This window comes from Nematolebias whitei, chromosome 16, assembly GCF_014905685.2.
Source record: "Nematolebias whitei isolate Nwh7 chromosome 16, NemWhi1, whole genome shotgun sequence".
Classification (NCBI taxonomy): Eukaryota; Metazoa; Chordata; class Actinopteri; order Cyprinodontiformes; family Rivulidae; genus Nematolebias; species Nematolebias whitei.
Window position 1 is genome coordinate 5,895,869 of NC_056513.1, and position 23,514 is coordinate 5,919,382.

Here is a 23,514-nt window from a genome sequence, read left to right on the forward strand (position 1 = left end):
GCAAGAATGAGAATATGGAGATATATACATATATATATATACACAAATTATATATATGTATACATTCTCATTCTTGCAACGTGTCGATATCAGTCAATAAACTGACTCAGATCAGATATTCAACATCTTTTCTTGGTTGCAGGTTCATCAACAAGAGTTTGATTGGTCTCATTTCACGTTGCTTTTTCCACATCAGAACCAAAGATTACTGAAAAATCAAAGAAGTCTGCCCTAATTTAAGTATTTATTATTATGAGAAACAGTAAAAAATTTTATATTTACAATATCATCCTAGGGGGCCAGATAAGATGCTAACGAGGACCAGATTTGGCCCACTGGCCATGATTTTGACACGTGTTATAGATGTATTCTTACTTTCTCAGAGTTTAACTAAAATCTGATGGTTCACGACATATTTTGGAAACAGACACAAATACACACAGACGGCCGAAAAAAATCGTCAACACTCTTTAGCCTTTTAGTAACGGGTGGTAGTATAAAAAAGAGACACACTGCTTAACTCTAGCAGCCATTGGATGAGAGGCGGGGGACACCCTGGACAGGTAGCCCGTCCATCACAGGGACACAAGAAGACAAGAACTATTCACACTCAACTTAATGCACCCAAATAAACTAAAACGAACGTTTGTATCGAAGGAGGGAACCAGAACACCCTGAGAAAACCTATGGGAGTCAACACGTCCTTGTTTCTGCTCCACCTCAGCTAAAACATTTGCAGCGTTCAAGTTCCACCAGCAGAGCGCAGCCTGCTCCTGCACATCAAATGCAGCCATCTTTAACCCCCCCCCAAAGCCTTCAGCTTGAGCAAGTTAAGAAAAGCTCCTTAATGTCTTCACACACAAGCCGCTCAGATCTGTCCCATCATGCAGCTGCAGGCTGTTAGCTCTCCTCCCACTGACAGGAACCCTCACGTCAAAGTGTCTGAGTGCACGTCGTCCCTTCGGCTCACTGGAGTTTAATCTTTGACCCGTGGTGTTCTTCCTGTAGGCTGCTCCGTCCCATTGTTGCAGGCTTTATTTTGCAGGGGTTGCCATGGTGACCCAGTCCCATGACAGCCCTGCAACCTGAAGCTGCCAGTCAGGTCCGGCAGGTAACTGTGACGGCGACTGCTGAGGCAGGTGGGCGAGAATAAAAGGAAACGAAGACTTTAGAACCAAGTTTTAGACGCTGATCAATGATTGACTGAGTGAGATGAGAAAGTAATTCAAGATGGAGGACGGCAGAGAGACTCAAGACCCGGAGGCCTCGGAGGCCCTGGAGCACGAGGATGACGGGACGTTTACAACGATCTCTCTAGACGACTCAGGTACTGCAGCTGCTCTTTATGTACATATTTATTATAAAACTATGTTTCTGCCTGTCTGTCTGTTAGCAAAATATCTCATGAACTACAGGCCGACTTTGAGCAAAACTCAAAGGAAGTAATGAATGAACGTATCTACAACTTATTTGGAGTCAACTCCCTTCAAGATGGCTGCCACAGCTAATCAACCTCACCAAACACAAGAAATAGCGATAATTCAAACAGTTTTATAGATGCTGAGCTAAAACTTGTTGTGGTAGTACCTGAGAGTCATTCCCAGCATGTAGTCTGAGCACTAACTGGTTTTGCAAGATCCGTTTTTAAAACTTTGCCATTAAATATTGGAGTCAAATTTGTCTGGTGTTAGCAAAATATCTCATGAAAAACCAGACGGACTGTGACGACACTTAGGAAATAATGATCAGACGTACATCTTCAACTGATGAACTTTTGGAGTTTCCACGCAGCCTGAGCTTATTGACAACCGAAACATTGATATAACAGCAAATTTTACAAACTCAAATTGGTATAAAAGTAGCTGAGAGTCATTCACAATAAATGCACATAGTTGGTGTCAATATTGTTAACAAAATATCTCGGTTACTACCACACACACACACAAACGCATGTTCTTATACTTTTTGGGGACTTTGCATTGACTTCCATTCATTTTCTATAGCCTGACCCTAAACCTTTGGTCTCCATAAAGTGCAGCTGGTTCCCACAATGCATTATTTTTTGTAAAATTGGTCCCTACAAGAGAACCTGAAACAAAAACACACAAGTTTTTTGGGGGTTGGTCGTCTGTGGCAACTTGACTCACGTTGACTCTAAATGTTCAGTTACAGGCATTTATCCAGTGATGAGCTTCATAAAAATTTGTCCACTGGTTTATAAAATATTTTGCTAACAGACATGCATGGGCAAGTGCAACAACAATTATCGTCCTCGTTTGCCATTGACCCGTCAAGCGATAATTAACTTGCATGATAAAAGTCAACGTGTTCAGCTCACAAGGGATCACTGAAAAGAGAAGATCAGCTTTTTTTTTTTTTAATCTTTATTGAAAAAGTACAAAACAATACAATAAAATGCAGTATAAAGTAATGATATAACAGACGCCAGGGGGTTACAAACACTGAGACAATAATTTACAATAACATATTACATAAATATACTGAAGAGAGCACATAAGGTGCAAGTTTTTATGGCTTTTGTGTTGGTGGAGTATTTAATAGTTTTGATGTATTGTTTGACCTCCTTTTCAAAAATGGAGATAAGAGGTTTTTGATTAGTGTATCGACATTTATGAATATGCCATTTGGCTAGGTATATAATGAGATTAATAATATAGAACTGTTTTTCTTTAGCTGTTGGGTCAGTGAAGCCAAACAGAACATGTTCAAAGCAAAGTAAAAGATCTGGTTCTATAAAAGTAGAAATCAAAATACAAATAAAATTGAGTCGAGAACGGGCAAGACCAAAATAAATGAAAGCCATCTTCTGGGTTTTCATCACAAAAAGAGCAAATTATATTTATATCCTTGTTAAACTGTTGTAAATAAACTTTGGATGGGTAAAATCTATGAATAATCTTGAATGATACTTCTCTTACTTTATTATTTATCATGTATCTGGTTGGTAAAGTCCAAATCCTTTTCCAGTTAAGGTTATTAATAAAGGTGTTCCAATAAGGTGCCACATATGGAGTTGACACAACATCTTTCTGAAAGAGTGAACGGATACGACGGTCGCTGTTACGGGTTGAGGCGAAGCAGATTTGACCAATTTCAATTTTGGTTGGATCAAATGGTAACAGTGTTGGATTCTGTCCTGCTGTATTTCTAAATAAAACAATTACTCCAGTAGGGACTGCTTTTATTACAATATTAAATTCGTTAATAGGGGTCATAATGTTATATTTTATGACAAATTCTTGATATGACATTAATGATCCATCAGTGTTGAGCAACTGATGGAACTAAAACTATGTTGTGAATAAACCAATTAGGGTAAAATAAGGATTTGTTTTTATGCAAGATGTCTCTATTGTTCCAAATATAATATCTGTGTGGAGATAAATTATGTTTGTAAATCAAAGATCTGCTTTGAAGACCAGATTATTCCATAACCTGACTTCTCATTTATGTTTTGCGGAACGATGTCTATTATATGTTCAGTTGGCCTGCCTTACTAGAAAACGCCCACTTGCTTGCAGTGCTTCTTCTTCTTCTCTTCCATTGAATTGTATTTATTTTGTCCTGCGCCCCCTAGCGGCCGCTGCGGCAGCGCACACAAAAGAGCAACTTCGTTACATCAAAGTCCTCATCATCATCTTCATCCAGTCTCTTTAAAGGGTAACAGCCATAAACGGAAAGGACCTGTTTTCTTTTTACAGTAGGTGGGTAAACTCCGACGTCCTCTGTTTATTTCAGGATGTAGTAAAGAATATAATCATAGCCGGATAAAAAAAAACAAACAAACATATTTGGAGATTAATGCAAGCTAGGCCATTAGCTAAAATTAGCTTGTAATAGCATGTTTGCCTCCAACGTCCGATGCTTTAAATGTATTGAAAAAGCCCTCGGTTTAAAATGTAAGTCGTACAAAATGAGTTGATTTTTGTTGCCATTGCTGTGAAATTAGCTTTGCGTTTTGAGCGCAGGAAGTCGTTAGCGTAGCTCCGCTAGCGGCTAAGCTATGTAGCATACGTCTATTATCGGACACGTTTGTTTAGCTTCGTAATCATTTTAAAAGTCCCGTCGCAGCGAGTGGCTCACGGGGGAACGGAAGCGACGCTTGTTTGTCGTAAACAAGCTGTTGCACTTTAGAGCTTCTCGTTCGTTAAATTGGTGACTTATGACGAGGTCGTGATTTAGAAATGAACCGAACAGACGCAAGCGGCGCATCACACGACGGACTGGGCGGTGTCTTCGTCCATCACACGCACACACGCGCACTGTCCTGTTTACCGTCGGTTTCTTGGTTAAAAACAGCTTTCTGACCAGAAATGAGTTGCATAATCTAAGGCTTATTAATACGTATTAATCACTGACTCTTCAGACATTTATATTTTACCCCCCATCTCTCGAAAAATTCACATTTATCTACAAGCAGCCAAAAAATGGATTATAAAACACCAAGTATAGGATCTTTAGGTCTACAGGAAACTAGTTTTGTAAAACTTGGTCAGCAGCATGTTTAGCCTGAATTGTTGTTGCAAATGGATAACTAATGCAAGTTGTTGAGGCTCCTTATTAAACTAGTTGTTAGTAGATCTCAACCAGCACAAGTCTCTTCCAGCTGTTCCAGCTGTGCTCAAGACCAGTCACCATATTCCTTTGTTTCGCGTTGAAGGAGAAACTTTCATGTAATCCTTCACTGCTTCTGGCTTTTCGGAGATATTTCAAATGTTTTCTTTTGCCTTTTGTTGCTTTTTCATCCATCATCTTTGGGTCGCTGGTGCCCGTGTCCTGCGATCACTGCGAGAAGCGACGGGTCAAGTCCATCACAGGGACAAGATGTTTTTGTACTTCAGCATTTTCATAAGAACTCATACCAGCAGGAAAAGCTGCCTCATCAATACAATTTTTTTTTGTAAAGATTAAATTTTAAATTGGATTGTGTAAGGCACTTTTCTTTAATGTTGCATCATTTCAAAAGCCTGCTTTAACAAGGTTTAAAAATATAGTTTTTGCTCCAACAAAGTGATTTCCAGGAAGCCTTTAGTTGGATAATTAAACAAGATTACCTGTTGTCTATTTATTTTAAAAAATAAGGGACAATTGTATTAGACCTGACCCCAAACCTAAGATGGATCAAACCATATTGATTTAACTAAACTGCTTTTGTTGTTTTGACGCAACTCTGGTTTATCCTTTTGTGTTAATGAGCATTTTTTGATAAATTCAAAGGTCAGTTATTTGGTTTAAACACACCAACACTGTGATGTCGTGTTTGTTCACCTGTATGTTTTTGTTCTCATGAAGCGGACGTCGGATCTGCAGCCCTGTATACCAAACAGGAAAACACACTTTTCATCATGAACTGCGACATAGACGGTACGTCTTGTCCACGCGAAGTATCATCGACGTCATTTGAAATGTGTAAAAGTAATGTTGCATGTTTCAGGAGACATGGAGAACCAGGTGGAGATGGAGGAGAAGACGAGGTTGATAAATCAAGTTTTGGAACTTCAGCACACACTAGAAGGTAACAAGCTTTCAAACAATAACCAAGTTTAATTCCTTCCCAGTAAGAACCAGATAATTAATGCCTTCAAATCTAAAACAAAGACAAGCTTTTCAAATAAAATCTGGATTTCGTCATCGAGGGACTCTTTAAAAAGTTAAAATTTATCAAAGAAACCTGACACAGGGATGCAGACGCCTAAACATCATCCAAACTATTCTTTTCTTCTCGAGTCACATTGTGTGACTAAATGTTTCCTTCTGCTTCTGACCTTTATCCCTTTTTTATTTTTCGATCTCTGCAAACGTCAGTGGAGTCGCCCTTTTATCCTCCAGTTTCTGCCACCTACTCCACAGAGAACATTTGGGGGCCTAAAGGTTTTGAAAAAGAAAGGAAGTTTAGTAAAAACTGATTCAAACGGAGACAAACTGCACTTAAAATGTGCAAAAAGTTCGTCATCTTTTAATGAACCTGATATAAACTGAAAGGTTCGTAGGATAAAACACTTTAATCCTGTAAGTAAAATTAATAATTACCTCTATTGGCAGCGGGGAACTATCAGGAACAGTAAAAAAATCTTGTAAGACTAAGAATGGGGCAGACAGGATTCACCCGAGGTGGTTTAGGCTTCTAGTGCTTCCTGAACGTCCCTTTGGAGTTTTTTGGACGTTTTACTGGGAGGAGACCCACGTCCTCGGTCTCCCAAGAGGAGTTTGAGGTTATGGAGAAATATCTGGGACAAGTAAACCAAAATCAGACGAGACGAATCAGAACCTTGAACATCGTAGTGTTACTCGAGACAAACTACAGTGAAAATGGTTCAAAAGAGCTTTGGTTAAAGTAAAATGGTTAAAAAAATTAAGGTTTTGTCTGTTGTCACCGATTCTGTTCATAACTTTTATGGACGGCATTTTTTTAGTGTAGCCAGGGAAGCGAGGGAGTCCGGTTCAGTGCCTCGGGATTCTGTCTGCTCTTTGCAGATGATCTGGTCCTGTTGGCGTCATCGTGCCGTGATCTCCAGCTCCTATTGAAGCGGTTCGCAGCCGAGTGCGAAGCAAGTGGGATGAGGATCAGCACCTCCAAACCTGAAGCCATGGTCTTCAGCTGGAAAAGGGTGGATTGCTCTCTGTGGGTTGAGGCCGAGGTTCTGCCTCAAGTGGAAGACTTCAAGTATCTTAGGATTTTGTTCATAAATGAGGGAAGAATGGAGCGGGAGATGGTTCGGTGGATCGGTTCAGCTTCTGCATTACGTCAGACTTGATTGTGGGAAGAGGGAGAAGCTCTCCATTTACCAGTCGGGCTACGTTCCTACCTTCACCAAAAGAACGAGATTCTGGATACAGACGATCGAAATGAGTTTGTTCTTCAGGGTAGCTGGACTCTCCCGTAGAGATAGAGAAGTTAATGTCCCCATGACGCCTCCCTAGGGAGGTGTTTCAGGCATGTCCAACTGGGAGGAGACTCTGGTGAAGACCTAGGACACGCTGAAGTGACATCAATCCATCCATTATCTTTTACCCGCTTCTTCCATTTTGGGTCATGGGGGTCGCCGGTGCCCATGTCCGGCAATCGTGCGAGGGGTGGGGTACACCCTGGACAGGTCGCAAGTCCATCACAGGGACACGGAGACAACCATTCACGCTCTCACCCACACCTAGGGACAATTTAGTTACCAATCAGTCTAACATGCATGCTTTTGGTCTGTGGGAGGAAACCCACACAAGCACGAGAAGAACATGCAAACTCCACACAGAAAGACCCCAGGCCCAACCAGGGATTGAACCCAGGACCTTCTTGCTGTGAGACAACAGCGCTAACCGCTGTCCCTCAGTTGGCCTGGGAACACCTTGGAGTCCTCGCAGAAGAGGTTGCTGGACCTCCCTTCTCAAGCTGCTGCCCCCGATATGACTCTGGAACAAGAGGGTGGATGGATGGATGGATGTACAGATGGATGAACAAATGGATGTACAAACCGGATCCAAAAATGTTGGGACACTAAACAAATTGTGAATAAAAACTGAATGCAAGGATGTGGAGGTGCCAACATCTAATATTTTATTCAGAATAGAACACAAATCACAGATGAAAAGTTTAAACTGAGAGAATGTATCATTTTAAGGGAAAAATCTGTTGTTTCCAAATTTCATGGCGTCAACAAATCCCAAAAAAGTTGGGACAAGTCCATTTTTACCACTGTGTGGCATCCCCCCTTCTTCTTACAACACTCAACAGACGTCTGGGGACAGAGGAGACCAGTTTCTCAAGTTTAGAAATATGAATGCTCTCCCATTCATGTCTAATACAGGCCTCTAACTGTTCAATCGTCTTGGGCCTTCTTTGTCGCACCTTCCTCTTTATGATGCGCCAAATGTTCTCTATAGGTGAAAGATCTGGACTGCAGGCTGGCCATTTCAGTACCCGGATCCTTCTCCTACGTAGCCATGATGTTGTGATTGCTGCAGAATGTGGTCTGGCATTATCGTGTTGAAAAATGCAGGGTCTTCCCTGAAAGAGATGACGTCTAGATGGGAGCATATGTTGTTCTAGAACCTGAACATAGTTCTCTGCATTAATGGTGCCTTTCCAGACATGCAAGCTGCCCATGCCACAAGCGCTCATGCAACCCCATACCATCAGAGATGCAGGCTTCTGAACGGAGCGTTGATAACAACTTGGGCTATCCTTGTCCTCTCTGGTCCGGATGACATGATGTCCCAGTGTTCCATAAAGAACTTCAAATCGTGACTCATCTGACCACAGAACAGTCTTCCATTTTGCCACACTCCATTTTAAATGACCCCTGGCCCAGTGCAAACGTCTGAGCTTGTGGAGCTTGCTTAGAAATGGCTTCCTCTTTGCACTGTAGAGTTTCAGCTGGCAACGGCAGATGGCACGGTGGATTGTGTTCACTGACAATGCTTTCTGGAAGTATTCCTGAGCCCATTCTGTTATTTCCTTGACAGTGGCATTCCTGTTTGAGGTGCAGTGACTTTTAAGGGCCCGGAGATCACGAGCATCCAGTAGAGTTTTACGGCCTTGACCCTTACGCACAGCGATTGTTCCAGATTCTCTGAATCTTTTGATGATGTTATGCACGGTTGATGATGATAACTTAAAAGTCTTTGCTATTTTACGCTGGGTAACACCATTCTGGTATTGCTGCACTATCTTTCTGCGCAACAATGGTGGAAATGGTGATCCTCTTACCATATTTTGTGCAACATCTACAAGAAAATAGATCAGTGGTTAAATGTTCAACCCTTGTTGTTTTTCTGTTTCAGACTTGTCAGCGCGAGTCGACGCCGTCAAGGAGGAGAACTTGAAGCTCAAGTCGGAGAACCAGGTCTTGGGTCAGTACATCGAGAACCTGATGTCGGCCTCTAGTGTCTTCCAGACCACCGACACCAAGAGCAAACGGAAGTGATCGGGTCCCGAAGGAAACTCGACGTCCGGGATCAGCAGGTGTGAAAAGAACCAACCTCTGAGATGTCGCGGAGGTGGTTTTGGTTTCTCAGCAGAACTTTTGAGTTTTTTGTAACCCGAGTAGGAACTAAAAACATGTAAATATGAATTAAAACAAATTAATGTTTGTAAATTATTTCACAGCTGCTTTTTCTGTTTTAAGAAAATTTTGTTTTCCTGTGAACTTCAAATATTATTTTTGTCTGTAACACTTGCGTTATGTTAAAATATCAAACAATTTTTTGACCATAGACCCTGCTTACAACCGTCTTATTTATTTTGTAAAGTATTTTGTGGATCAAATACTTGGGTTGATCTTGGATCTCATGGCTGTCACGCTCGACTGTATTCCTACAATTAGAGGCCGATAATCTGAACAGTGTTTAGTAGAATGAAAACTGTAAACCTTGTGACTGAAACCTGAAGTGTTTATAATGCAGGTTTGCAAATCTAATAAAACGTCAACCATTCACTCACTAAACTGTATCAGACTCTGATCTTCTTGGCAGCATTAGAGGGGCCTTCATTGTGTGGAGCCCGGCTGGTTTCTCAGACCTCGATAAGTGATGGAGGAGGGGAAGCAACAGGTCAATGAGGGGAAAAAACGAGCCGCTTTCAGCGAGAAGAGAAGCAGCAAAAAGGCCTTGAGTGATATCGATCCAGCTTCAGTTTGCAGCACAGAAAGGGACGTCTGCGAAACCCGCTGCCTCAGATAAAATAGATGGAGGATGCGGTTGGAACCAGTTTAACGCACGCCGTCATTTACTGGGGGTTTTCGATTATTTTTAACAAATCTTGTGTGCAGACAAACTAGAGGTGCATCGATTAGTTTATAAATTTGATTTCTCTTAAGTAAAACAACAAACCCTGATTTTGCACTACAAACATTTTTAGAAACCACTGAATAAACGTAACATTTTATTGTTTTCACAACAAAAGAGTTGAGAAAGAATTGTTGCACTTTCTCCGTTACTGAAAATCTTAAAAATTAAATTCATGTTACTGAAACCCTGTCTACACGGCTCCGGAGATTATAAAAAAAAAAAGAAGGAAATTTTTCTTGCTGTGTTTGCACCTCCGGTTCAGTTTTTGGTGAAAAACTTCTAAAATTAAAAAAAAGTAAACATTTTTGATGTATCCGACCTAGATCATCGATATAACAAAAAAAAAAAGATTGGAAGTTGATGTCAAAGTATGGGCACTCCCTTGTGGCTGGCTTCAATGCAACTTTTAAGTCCCGCCCCTACTATCAGATACATGAGGGGCGGAGCTTAAATTGTACTGGAGCAAGACACGGAGGCTGACCCCAGTTCAACTTAAGTCCTGCCCCTACTATCAGATACATGAGGGGCGGAGCTTAATTGTACTGGAGCGAGACACAAGGAGGCTGACCCTAGTTTAACTTTTAAGTCACGCCCCTACTATCAGATACATGAGGGGCGGAGCTAACAAATTGCACTGGAGCGAGACACAAGGAGGCTGACCCTAGTTTAACTTTTAAGTCACGCCCCTACTATCAGATACATGAGGGGCGGAGCTTACAAATTGTATTGGAGCGAGACACAAGGAGGCTGACCCCAGTTCAACTTAAGTCCTGCCCCTACTATCAGATACATGAGGGGCGGAGCTAACAAATTGTACTGGAGCGAGACACAAGGAGGCTGACCCTAGTTTAACTTTTAAGTCACGTCCCTACTATCAGATACATGAGGGGGCGGGACTTAAATTTTACAAATTTGAAGTCCTGCACCGTCCATGAATGGAACATTTTGCCATAAAAAAAATACACTTTATGAAATGCTTGATTCATTTTATTTTTTGTATTAAATAATTTTATTTCCAAGAGCAATGTACAATTTGCAAAAGCAAACGGGAATAAGTGCCACCATCTGGCAAGACCTACAAAACCTTCAGGAAAAAAAACAACAAACAAAAAAATTCCCACGCAAATAAAACAAATGAGCTCTGAATCTGTGAAACTGTTGTGTTCTGGTTGAGATGTTTTAGTTTCCAGTAGAAAGTCACTTGTTCTGTCCTTCAACTGCTGAGCAAGGCAGTAAAAAGCACCTGCTTTTTCTGATGTCAGTTTTATTCATTTCACAAATCTTGTCTAAAAATAAGCACATCAGTGGCACATAGTTTTAAACGACTGCCTCAAGTCTCGAAACACTTTATATCAAACTTTCACTCATACCGGCATAAAGACGAAAGCAAAACCAATAAATAAAATTCTTAGCGCTAATTCTCATCTTGTTTGGACGGTGTAAAAAAAGCTGGAAAAAGATAACTACCTAAAATCTAAACATGAAACGGTTACGTTGAACTTGGTTTTTTTTTGTTTCCTGCTTTCGCTGCAGTAACGTTTTCTCACGGCTCGGCATCCTGTCCCGTTCTGAAAACAACAGTCTCAAACAACAGAGGAACTTTGTCAAACTGTCTTCGAGCTCGTTCCTCGAAAAGGGGACGAGAAAACTACCGTAACTTGTGGCACGCCGCCCGGCCTGTGATATGCAGCGAGACGACGAGAGAAGCAGCTCTTCTGCTGCCGACGGGAGACGGACAGATCGAAGAGAGGAGAAAAGAAAAGAGGCCTGCCTTTCAGGCTGACAGGTTTCCTGACAGCTTCTAGAGCAGAAGGTGGAGGAGGGTGGAGCTGAATGCATAAATCTCCAGGGAGGTGGATGGAAATGAGCAGACGGAAAGAGCGGATGTGGTCTACGAGGCTGCAAACCTGGACGGGTGGAGCCGAGGTGTGGGTCGTAGTGAGGACGGAGGAAAATGTGCTCCTTCCTCCCTGATGGAGGAGGAAAGGGCAGCAACAGAGAAGACCCTTCATGGAGGGAGGGGGAGCAAACGGGTGCAGGACGCTCCTCCTCAGTCTTTCCTTACCCTCCTCTTCCTCACAGCTTGTTTGTGGCTCTCTTCAGCAACGTCTCCTTCACCCTTGGGTGGCAGAAAGATCAAAAAGGAGGAGTTTAAATTAATACATTTGTCTAAAGCGGGGGCGCCCAGATGTTTTCATCATGCAGCTGCTTTTAAAATGACCCGAGTCGAAGCGATCAACCTGCTGCAAGACGCCGCTTACACGAGAACAACCTCTGGAAACATCTGGTTTTTTTCAATGTTACGAACAAAAAAACGAGCAGGTTTATACGACAACGCTGTAGTTTCTCTGTCAGAAACTAAATTAATCCTTACTTTTAACTCGTAAGGCGTCTTAAGTATTTAGAAAAGCGTTATACAAATAAAATGCATTATTATTATTAAAGGCTGAGTATTTGGTGACGATTTGCTGATTTGCTGTTGCGTCTCACTGAATCCTGATTTGGACCAGGCGAGCCGTGCGGCCTCACTTTTCAGTCTTATTCTCTATTTTTGTGTTCCCAGCTTGAAACAAAAACAAAGTTTTCTAGGTAGTGCACATTATTTTATTACCCATCAACACGCATGTTTGTGTCTTGGAACAGCTTTGTACCCACCTCAGTGACCGCCCCCAGGTTAAATTTAATCTGCTGGAGCTTGAAATGGGAATAAAAGGCCGATTTGGACCAGTTTATTTTAACATGACCATCCTGTGGTTTTCAGACCTGGACATTCAGCGATGGTTCCTGTTAAAGGAGATGCCCCACGCAGGACTCGAGATACAGCTGTACGATACATGGAAACTAAATAGAGACGGTTTGTTCAAGAGTCTCTGCCTGGACAGCAGCGCCTCTCTGGTAAACAGCGTTCGTGACGGAGTCTCAAATTGTTTACGGTGATTTTTTTATTTATTTTTGTTAGTTGCAGAGGCCTTCTTATCTTAGCATTATTTTATTTTATATTTTTTATATCGGCTGCTCAGAATAGTTCCACACGGCTCAGACTGCAACAGAAAATCTGCTTATCTCAACTTTGTTTCAGTTTCAGCTGGGTGAGATACCACCTCAGAGGACTGGAACTTAAAAATAACGTCTAAGAACACACTTTCACCGTCTGCACAGACGGAAGCACCAGCTCCGGTTGTTTTGCGGTAAAAATATCTGAAGCGGACATTTTTCCTCGTGTTGAACATCTTTAAACAAACATCTGACCCTGCGCAGGAAAGACTAACCTCATCATCCAACGTCCTCTCTGGAGCTTTGCTGTCCTCCTCTACTTCTTCTTCCTCCTCCTCTTCTTCTTCTTCTTCATCATCCCCTTCAAGATCCTCTGCTCCTGCTCCACTGTCCTCCAGCTCCTCTTCCTCTTTTGCTTTAAAAGACAAACAGGAAAAGGTGGTGAGGATGAAGATGAGATCCTCTGCTGGACCCAGAGCTGACAGGTGAATGTCAAACCTGCAGCTGGAGCTTCCACTGTAGCTTCAGCTGCTTTGTCTTCCTCATCTGCTCCTTCCTCCTCCTCTTCCTCCTCCTCCTCCTCTATATCATCGCGGGGCAGATCTGCTTTTTTGTAGACGTAGTCATCCGATTTCTGCAGACGGTTTCAGTGAGGTTAGTTAAGGAGAATCTGGGACAGTTAACCGGAGTGTTCGATGAAGATCTTGGTACCTTCGGCCAGCAGAAGAGCACAGCCAGTCCGATGGGCAGGCCCACGGTCAGGATGTAGATCACCCACAGCCACGGTCGCTCCTCTGCCGCCATCAGCAGCTGAGCAAAAATCCCTGGCTGGTGAGATGAAGAGATCAAACGGTTTATTTAAAACCTTTTTCCCTGCACCTCAAACATCCCACATGTTCTGTTCAGCCATCGTTAGGCAGCGCACTGACCTCGTTAGCGCTGGCCACCAGTTTCTTCAGCCCCCAGCTGTCAGCGGCCCAGCGGTCAGCCACCTCCTTGTGAGACGTGATGATAAAGTTGTCAAAGTAGATGTCGGAGGTCATCGACCACAGCTCCAGTCCCAGAGCTTTGAAGGACGTCATCCTGAACGGATGCAGGTCCTCGAAATAGTCAGGGTTATTGATCTTCTGCGGCTTCCAGACTCCCTAGAGAAAAGACAAAGAAAAGGGACGATGCGATCACAGGACAAGGAGCTGAACACGTCCTTCGCTGCAGCGCAAACACTGGAGGAGTTCCACGTACTGTCAGGGTACGTTTGTCAAGGGTCGACGCTACACCAGAATTTCCAACCATAACACCACCAAACAAAAAGAAAAGGGTTTTTACTAAGTTCACATTTTGAGATGCATCTTTTTTTGTGTGCCTATAATTTAAGCTTATGACTAGGCCTGTCGCGATAAACAATAAATCAATTAATCGCATGATAAATGGAAATTATCGACCTCATTTTAATTTATCAGCTTTATCATTTCTTCGTGTCTCTCTCTTTCTACTGAAGACACTGGATGACAAAGGATCAACTGACCCCTCCCTATCTCTTTAAAATCCATTTTAACCGTCCGAAATCATGCTACACTACGAGCTAAGCTAACAGGCCGACCTCGGGGAAAAAAAACCTCCGTCTTTTCGAAGCTCCAAAATTCACGGTTGAAACCCGTGCCTTCGTCTTAAAAGTTTTTACTCTGAAAAAAAAAAAGCTGAGAACGTGTTTAATGATTTTTTTATTAAAAGCTTTGTGTGACCAATGCTATGCTAAACAGCCCAAACCACACGAAGCGTCTGCCATTTTGAGAACTGAAAAAAGGAAGGAGAGACATCACGTTAAGGGGCCTCCCTCCCATTTCTCTTAGACATGCTGCTTGCTCTCTCACTATCCATCCTTCGGTTCAAACAGTCTTCTACTGCCGTCCAGTGGTCAAAAAAAGGTATTACACTCAAAACAAATACAAAATTTCTTCTTAAATTTGATAATAATGACTAATTATTGTAAAATTTCAAACAATATTATCGTTTATCGCAATAATTTCTGAGACAATCGCGCAGCAAAATTTGTTATTGTGACAAGCCTTCTTATAAATGTTGGACCACAGAGAGCAGAATATCTAGTTTTGAAGTTACTTTGAATATTTCTAACACGCCGCTGACAGCTCACAGTGTGTTGTGATGGAAACAACAGAGCCGCACAAGAATTCAAACTTTGTCGTTACCTGATAGTTGGGATTGTCGATGAGAAGGGCTTTCCACTTGCCCTTGTACTGAGGGTTGTTGATCATGGGGCGCTTCCACTCCCCGCAGCCAGGAGCCGTCTCACAGGCCGGGTTGGGAACCTGCGGGGCCTCCCACTCGCCATCCATCTCCTCGTCCCTGCAAACACAGAACGGCGCTCGGTGAAAAGCTGTCATCGGGACAGAGCATCATTTGATGCATTAAAACAAACGAGCCTCAGATTCACAGGCTGGTTTGGTCTGAGCACCTACCAGTCTTCGGGTTTTTCAGCGTTTGGATCAGAGACAAACTCTGGCTCATCGTCCAGCCAGCCTTCTGGCTTCAGCGCGTCAGGATCCTCAACCTTTGCAGGCGCATCTTCATCCCTGAAGAGACAAACGCACTAAATATTTAAAAGCTGGAAAACCTTATCCACAAACGACAACAAAACAAAAAACTAAAGGCGGCATCATCTGTGTTTGTTTAAATCAGGTCTCTCTTGTAAACGAGCCCTCGTGGCTCAATGAGACTAACCTGTAGAAATAAAGGTTGAATGAAAAAAGGCAAAAAAATAAAATAAAACTAAGATAAAACAAAACTATAGCTGAAGGCCAAACTAAGCACAATTGTAGTTAAAAGCTAAACACAGCAAAATCATAGCTAAATGCTAAAAAGCTAAACCATATTTAAAAGCAAAAATGAGCAAAAGTGTAGGTAAAGCTAAATACAATGCAGTTATTAACTAAAACAAAACAAAGGCATGCATGCAAGTACGCTGAAGTAGATTTCATAGAAAAACTTCTCTGTATGTATTAATATGAGGAATTTTATTTTAAATAAAAGTTAAATATTTAGAAAATTATAAAAATGACAAAAACCATCAGCCAGAGCGCACGACTCCTGGTCACGGTTAACGCATCACAAAATATGTGAAAACAGTTTGCAAGAAACTATAAACAGGAGAAAAAACATCCATCCATCCATCCATCCATTATCTTTACCCGTTTATTCCATTTTGGGTCACGGGGGTCGCTGGTGCCCATGTCCAGCAATCACTGTGCGAGGGGCGGGGTACACCCTGGACGGGTCGCAAGTCCATCACAGGGCCACATAGAGACAAACGAGACAAACAACCATTCACTCTCTCACTCACACCTAGGGACAATTTAGAGTTACCAATCAGTCTAACGCATGTTTTTGGTCTGTAGGAGGAAACCGGAGTACCCGGAGAAAACCCTCGCATGCACGGAGAGAACATGCAAACTCCACCCAGAAAGGCCCCTGGACCGGGGTTTGAACCAAGGACCTGCTCGCTGAGTGGCAGCAGCTCTACCAGTTGCGCCACCGTGCTGCCCGGAGAAAAAACAAACAAACAAACAAACAAAAAAAAAAACAGCAGGAATGCTGACTCAGCAAATAAAACACACTTCACCCGGCTCTGGTTATCGTTCGTTAACACTTCCACCCTCACGCCGTCTGCTGGGTTTGATGCTCACCAGTCGTCAGGTTTCGCAGCCTCCGGGTCGGGGATCTTGGCCCTCTCGTCCCAGTCGTCTGGCTTGGCATCTTTCGGGTCGTCGATCTCCTTCGGCGGGTTGACTGGAGGCACCACGTCGTGCAGCAGGTTCCCGCGGCTAACGCTCGACTGATCGATGAACATCTCGTAGCTGTTGTCTGGGTTCAGGACTGACAGCAGACAAACGTAAGAGAACAGAGAACGCTCCTGAGCGAACGCTCGTTTCCTGTCGGCTGCATACCCAGCGTGTACAGGTGGGTTTTCTTGTCCGTGTAGAACTTCTTGAGGTCCACATCAGCCCTCTTGGCGTGCTTCTCCTCCAAGTCTCTGTTCAGAGGATTCTTGTGGCGGAAGATGAAGTGCAGCTTGTAGTCCTCGCCGCACTTGTCCGGTCCGAACATGATGGTGTAAGGCGTGCGGTCATGAAACTGATCCTGACGTGGAGAACAGGCACAACTAGAACCGTATCTGAAGACATGATGGGTTAACCACGGTGGCCACGAGGTTCACTGCAACAGGTACTCATGAGTTGTGACGTTTACTTTCTGAGCTTCGTTTAAATCCAGCGGCTCAGAGGATATTTTGCTAACAGTGTCTGCTTGTGATAAAGGTTTAAACGAAGAACGGCAGAATCTTTTATCAGTCAGAGTGCGTGTTGGGAATCAAACACCAAACCGTTGTCTAAAAAGGACCAAGTTTGTTCTTTCTTGTAATAGCGGAGGCGGCCATTTTGGATTTTGAACCAAGCGCCAGGCCAACTGTTAAAACTGGGAGTGAACTGGTAGTTACATGTAGGTTCACACCAGCTCAACATCTCTATAACCAGTTGCCATTTATTTTGTTTTACAACAGCTGTGGCGGCCATTTTGAATGAGCTAGACCCATGTCATTGATCAGTCAAAGACGCCTTCAATGATAACTTTGAGAGAGTCAATCATTTCTGTCCGGTGGTTCATGAGATGTTTTAAATAACGTTTTAACAGGATGGGATCTCAGTGCAGTCCTTTAGTTTCTCTCCGGGTCGTTTAAGTGCACGTGTTGTGGCTGAGCCACTCGTTTTGATTTACATGTGTGGGCGCACCATGTCTTTCAGGCAGAAATAAAGTTAACGGAAAAAATATAAATAAATAGTTGACTCACGGCAGAAACCAGTTTGGACGGTAAAAGGTGCTGCTGTTGAAACGCATCGCGATCAAATCTAAAGGTGATTTATTTTTACACATCATTTTAAAACATTCCCTCATTCACCTGTTAGAACCCTAAACATCTGTCTCGTTAGGTTTTAGAATTAGATAAACAACTTCAAAACTTTAAAACCTTACATGCAAACCTTGGAGCTAAAACGTAAAGTAAAGCTAGTTAGTGTTGAGCCCTCCCTCTGGACACCGTGCTGATGTTTTAAAGAACGGAGTCGTTATAAATAAACGTTTAAACCAACCAGATTGAGATTTCCGGCGTCTGAGAGGAGTTTGATGTATGCTCCGCCACAGTCGATGCCGTCCTGGAAATTCACCTCGTACCTGCGGTCAGAACACAAAACGGTCGGGCCCGGTCTGCTCTCTGATAGCAACATCAGTGTCTGTGCACGAGGCCACTCACTGAACGACCAGAGGCTTATCCTTGAAGACAAAAGGTTTGTCCAGCATCGCAGCGATGGCGTGATGCTTGGCGTGGGACTTCAGCACCAGACCCTGGTCTCCTGGAACCTTGTTCTCCTTTAGCGGCTCCACAGCCCATTTTCCTACAGTCAAACAGGACAGGGACCAAAAAAAAAAAAACACACAGAACAAAGAAAGTGAAGTCATAAATACATTAAAGACCTAAAATTATTAATAATAAAAAATATACAAATCACTTTTCATAGATTTGACTTGGAATAAGCTTGTGCTGAAAAATGACAGAGTTACAGCCGCTTTGATCAAACCTAGAAAATAATGCAGGAGTGTTACATCTTACAACATCTGACAGAGCTCAAAGTATGTGTTATGGATAACTATCAGATACTACCATGTCAAATTTTAGCTCAATATCTGTAAATTTGGCCGAGTTATAGCTATTTTGTATTTGTAAGGCCAGTTAGCTGTGGCAGCCATTTTGATTTAGGTTGACTCCCAACGCCATTTATTCAATAATTACTTTTTGAGAGTTTCATTCAATCCCATAATTTGGTTCAAGAGATATTTTGCTAACAGAACAGACAATATAAATGCTTGCCTACCACCTTTCGGTGGTGGTCATTTTAAAACACAGCAACGAACCGTCGTATTTGGCGATGTCATCATCTGCATCCTCCTTTGTTGTTTTTGACTGCTGCCACCTGCAGAGGGCGACGTCACAAAACGTCTCACTTTCAGTGCTCATTACACAAATGATACGGAACTGTTGGAGCGTTTGGGTCGTACCGGTCCAGCAATCCGTCATCAAAAGTCTCAGCAAAGTAAACGTCTCCGGTAGGAACTGGAGTCTTGTAAGTTACCTGGGAGGCATCAAGACATCCAAACGTTAACTAGGCCTGTCACAATAACAAATTTTGCTGGGTGATTAATTGTCTCAGAAATTATTGTGACAAACAATAATATTGTTTGAAATTTGACAATAATTAGTAATTATTGACAAATTTAAGAAGAAATTTTGGTTAATTTGTTTTGAGTGTAGTACCTTTTTTGACCACCGAATGGCAGTATAAGACTGTTTGAACCGAAGGATGGATAGTGAGGGAGCGAGCAGAGTGTCTCTAAGAAAAATGGGAGGGAGGCCCCTTGACGTGACATGGGCTGTCTCTCTTCGGTTCTCAAAATGGCGGACGCTCTGTGTGGTTTGAGCTCTTTAGCGTAGCATTTTTCACACAAAGCTTTTAATAAAAATAAAAATAAATCGGTAAACAAGTTCTCAGCTTCTTTTTGCAGAGAAAAACAACTTTTTAGACGAAGGCACGGGTTTCAACCGTGAATTTTTGGAGCTTCGACAAGACGGAGGTTTTTCCCCCGAGGTCGGCCTGTTAGCTTAGCTCGAAGCTTAGCTTCTCAGCTTAGCTGCTTTTAACGATCCAAAAATGCGATTTTGGACGGTTTGAACTGATTTTAAAGAGAAAAGAGAAAGGGAGGGGTCAGTGAAGAGCACCGGAGTTGAGCCTTTTGTCATCCAGTGTCTTCAGTAGAAAGAGAGAGACACGAAGAAACGATAAAGCTGATAAATGAAAATGATAATTTTCATTTATCGTGCGATTAATTGATTTATTGTTTATCGTGACAGGCCTAACGTTAACATTTTACATCTCAAGTGTAAAAAGCTTTAAAGTTTGTCCCGTTTCTGACCTGGAAGGTGACGTTGGCATCAGAACCCGTCTGGTCCGCTTCATCAGACTGATCATCATCCGCCACCGTTGCTTCCTCCTCGTCCTCGTCCTCCCCCATCAGAACCTTCAGCTCCTCCTCGTCCAAACCCAAGTCATCGTCCGAGACGTCCCCCTCCCACTGGTTCTCGTGAGCCGCCACGACCGCCCCGGTCAGCAAGGACAGGAGCAGCAGGCGCCACACCCAGCCCCCACCCAACTTCATCTGAGGAGGGGGAGGACAGTGTGGGATAAGTAATAAGCAGAGGGTGAGTGGGGGGAATTATTTGTGGTAAGATGAGGCGTTGCTTCTAAAAATAGAAACACAGGAGTGTGAAATGATGAGTGTGAGGGATGGATGGAGGTGAACCGTGTCCTCAATACACCGATCTTTGTTTCAGAGTGAACGCTCGTTCACCGTATTTCTATTTTCTTCTGTACATTTATTGTAATCCAACTACTTCTGCATACTTTGTGCTTTTAGCCATTCATATATCAAAACGTTCAGCTCAGTTGATGGGTGATTTATATTTTGTGCTTCTTAAAATTATCTTAATTTATGAATATTTTCCTCATGCAGGTGCGTCTAAAAAATTAGAATATCGTAAAAGTTTAATTTTATTCGTCAATCATCTAAAAGTTAAACTCATATAAATTCATTACGCAGACTGAAATACTTCAAACATTTATTTCATGTAATTTAGATGATTATGGATAATAAATAATGAAAAAACTAAATTTAGTGTCTTGGAAAAATTACAATATTGTTAAGAGGTTCAATATTGTGCACTCCTGGTGTCACACCCTAATCAGCTGATTAACTCGTGGACATGAGCTACAAATGTCTCATTCCTTGAGTCGAGCCACTCAGGAACGTCCTGCCTGGGCTGAGGAGAATTTGTTTCATAAAGTTAAAAAATTAATACAAATAAAAGGCTTTTAAACATAAAATAAAATCCTGACTGACGCGGTTAAATTTTATTTTGTTCCTGAACTTAAACTGATAAAATGAGCTACTTACAACTTTAATCACAGAGAAGAAGCACACGATGACTACGGTATTCATCTTCATCAAACAATTAAAAACAATTAGAAAACATGATGTTTCTGTTCATTTCAGCTGGCTGATTAAAAAAAAACACTTTTGGCTTAATCGCATTTACCGGTCAGCTCAACCATTAGTTTACTAAATTGAAGACAGAAATTAGTTAAAAATTCACCTAAATGACTAAAGTGTCCAGATAAATAAAAAAAAAAAAAAAGATCACTGGAAGGTGTTTTATTAAATCCAGGTCAAAATGTAATTTATAAACTTGCTTTGCTAATTATTTTTGAACTCTCAGTCATCAATGAATAAACTTGTCAGCTACACAGCGGACATTCACAAACAACGGTGTTTAAAAACATAAACTGGGATTAAAATTTAGGGTAACAACGCACAGAAAGAAACAAAAACTGATTCGTGAAGCAAATTGTCATTACAGTACTGTGGTCATGCTCCACACTGGGTAGTTTAACCATCACTGAAACAAATGTTAGGAATAATGTGATCACATGGTTCAGTGGTGGCAGAAAAACGCCCAACAGGCACATGAACTGAGAACAGCAGATTACTTTAATATTTGATTGCTACCATAGTAACACATCAGTTATATACCCTACTACACTACTTTAATAATATGTAATTAACAATTTCTAAAAGGTCATTCCTCTCAGAATACATAGTTTTACTATCCCAAGTCAACTCTTCATGGATTTCTGTTGAAGAAATTGACATTTATTTATGTTGTAGACATTTTAACATAGGTTTAAAATATTTGTTTAGGTTTCTTAAGACACATTCCAAAACATTGTGGGTATTTGTCTTTTTTAAAAAAAGACTCATTGCAAAAAATAAAAGGTTTATCCCCAACTGTGTCAGATGGTGCTTAAAGGAAATCACTCCAGTAGTTTTCCAGATATTTTCTGAAATGTGGGTATGCTTTCGATGTAAACAAAGTATTTGGCTTAATTCTCAAAAAAACAAACAAACAAACGTGGTGAGTCTGACCAACATTCAGCTGGTTATAGTCTGAGCAGGTAAACAAATGTGGCTGGAAATTCAACCATTTTTCAGTCACTTCTGCTGTTTCTGTAGGTAAATAATTGGCATCTGGATACAAATTTGGATCACAAATTTTAATTAAAGGAAGAGTTAACCATTGATATGTAAACAGAATGTCAAATTATGTAATAGTTTGTCTATTAGGGCTTTAAAAATGTCTATTAGTAAAACATATAATACAAATCCAACTATTATCAATTAGTTTTTGAGAGGTATTGAGTGCAGTTTTTGTCTTATTTGTGTGACAGACTCTGTGACCTTCAAAGCATAATATTAAAGCTCTGACCTTGCAATAAGTTATTAAAATTCCACAAATCCTTCCGAGTTACCGGGTAGTTCAGTTTAACTTCTTTGGTGGATGACCTAGTTGTGTTTAATCATGTTAAGCTCATATATGACACAACAACACAGTAGAGCAAAAACAAACACACAGATCAGACTTCCGGCTAAAGCTAAACTTCAGTAGTAAACAAACCAGGCGCTGAGAAAACGAGACTAATTGATATAATAATAATAAATAAAAAAAAAGTCAAAAACATACATTCATTCTACGTAATCTGAATGCTACATGAGCACGGTCACCAGAAGAAAAAAAAAGCTCACATGTATGGAGCTAACTGGGCAACAATAATGGACCGTTCGGGCTGCAGCACCTGCTCCAGAGGCTAACGCTAGTTAGCTAGCTAGCAGTGATGGCGCGCCAGTCGCAAACAGTAAACGTTTAGCTTATCGGATAAACCAGACGGCTTTAACCGGGTTACCTGCTAGTTTAACACACACTGAAGCTAAGGATTGAAGCTGTGAGGCTCTAATTTAAAGTAAAACATGACCGGGAAATGTTTTGTTTGTCGGTAAAAAATGAATGGATAGCAGCTAACTTGTTAGCGCTGAATGTCGCACTGGGAGAGATGCATCGCGCACTCATTCAGACCACACAAAAACAAACCTTGCGCGTCCTTCTTACTGCAGCAAACTTATTTTATAAACCGTCTCTCTGTGTTGAAATCCCGTGCAGTTGTCCCACTGAGATTCACCAAGGAAGAGTTGGAGGGAGGGGGGGAAAAAAACCAGGAGATCTGAGTGGGTGAATGACAGCCTGGCCTGGATAACGGTGCTGTAGCTGAGCATGCGCAATGGCCGCTGACGGAGCGTCTGTGATGCGTTCAGGAGCAGAAGAAACCAACAGGTTAAAACGAGAGGAAAAAAAATAAAAATAACATGACGAGGCAAGATTACACTGTATTTATATAACCTACAGAGCATCACTAGTAAAACAGCCAATGTAAGTAAATAAACACCTAAAATATTTTTAAAGCTGTTCTTTGAAAATAAATGAAAAATCCTTGCCTTAAACCTGACCCATTGTAACAATAACCACTGAAAATAATCACGAATGCATCTGCCTTACACTTTATTTTTGATTGTCTATCTATCTATCTATCTATCTATCTATCTATCTATCTATCTATCTATCTATCTATCTATCTATCTATCTATCTATCTATCTATCTATCTATCTATCTATCTATCTATCTATCTATCTATCTATCTATCTATCCAATT

The 23,514-nt window shown here is 41.7% G+C and overlaps 2 protein-coding genes across 3 annotated transcripts; one reads left to right on the top strand and one right to left on the bottom strand.

The window, feature by feature from the left end:
* Window positions 1–1,006: 1,006 nt before the first annotated feature.
* scoca (short coiled-coil protein a) lies at window positions 1,007–9,458 on the top strand. 2 transcript variants are annotated; one of them, XM_037690082.1, is made up of 4 exons: window positions 1,007–1,327; window positions 5,314–5,385; window positions 5,456–5,536; window positions 8,797–9,458. In XM_037690082.1, the coding sequence occupies exons 1-4, from the start codon at window positions 1,231–1,233 to the stop codon at window positions 8,937–8,939; spliced, it is 393 nt and encodes a 130-aa protein (XP_037546010.1). In that variant the 5' UTR covers window positions 1,007–1,230; the 3' UTR covers window positions 8,940–9,458. The 2 variants fall into 2 exon arrangements, with proteins under 2 accessions (XP_037546010.1, XP_037546011.1); XM_037690083.1 differs by lacking the exon at window positions 1,007–1,327 and adding an exon at window positions 3,606–3,725.
* A 1,464-nt stretch (window positions 9,459–10,922) lies between these two features.
* On the bottom strand, window positions 10,923–23,063 carry clgn (calmegin). The gene is made up of 15 exons (XM_037690084.1): window positions 22,898–23,063; window positions 19,831–20,073; window positions 18,919–18,992; window positions 18,775–18,833; window positions 18,116–18,257; window positions 17,955–18,036; window positions 16,758–16,950; window positions 16,497–16,686; window positions 15,273–15,386; window positions 15,003–15,159; window positions 13,725–13,940; window positions 13,507–13,623; window positions 13,294–13,429; window positions 13,071–13,210; window positions 10,923–11,920 (listed from the first exon to the last, which is right to left on the bottom strand). The coding sequence occupies exons 2-15, from the start codon at window positions 20,071–20,073 to the stop codon at window positions 11,852–11,854; spliced, it is 1,932 nt and encodes a 643-aa protein (XP_037546012.1). The 5' UTR covers window positions 22,898–23,063; the 3' UTR covers window positions 10,923–11,851.
* Between the last annotated feature and the right edge of the window lie 451 nt (window positions 23,064–23,514).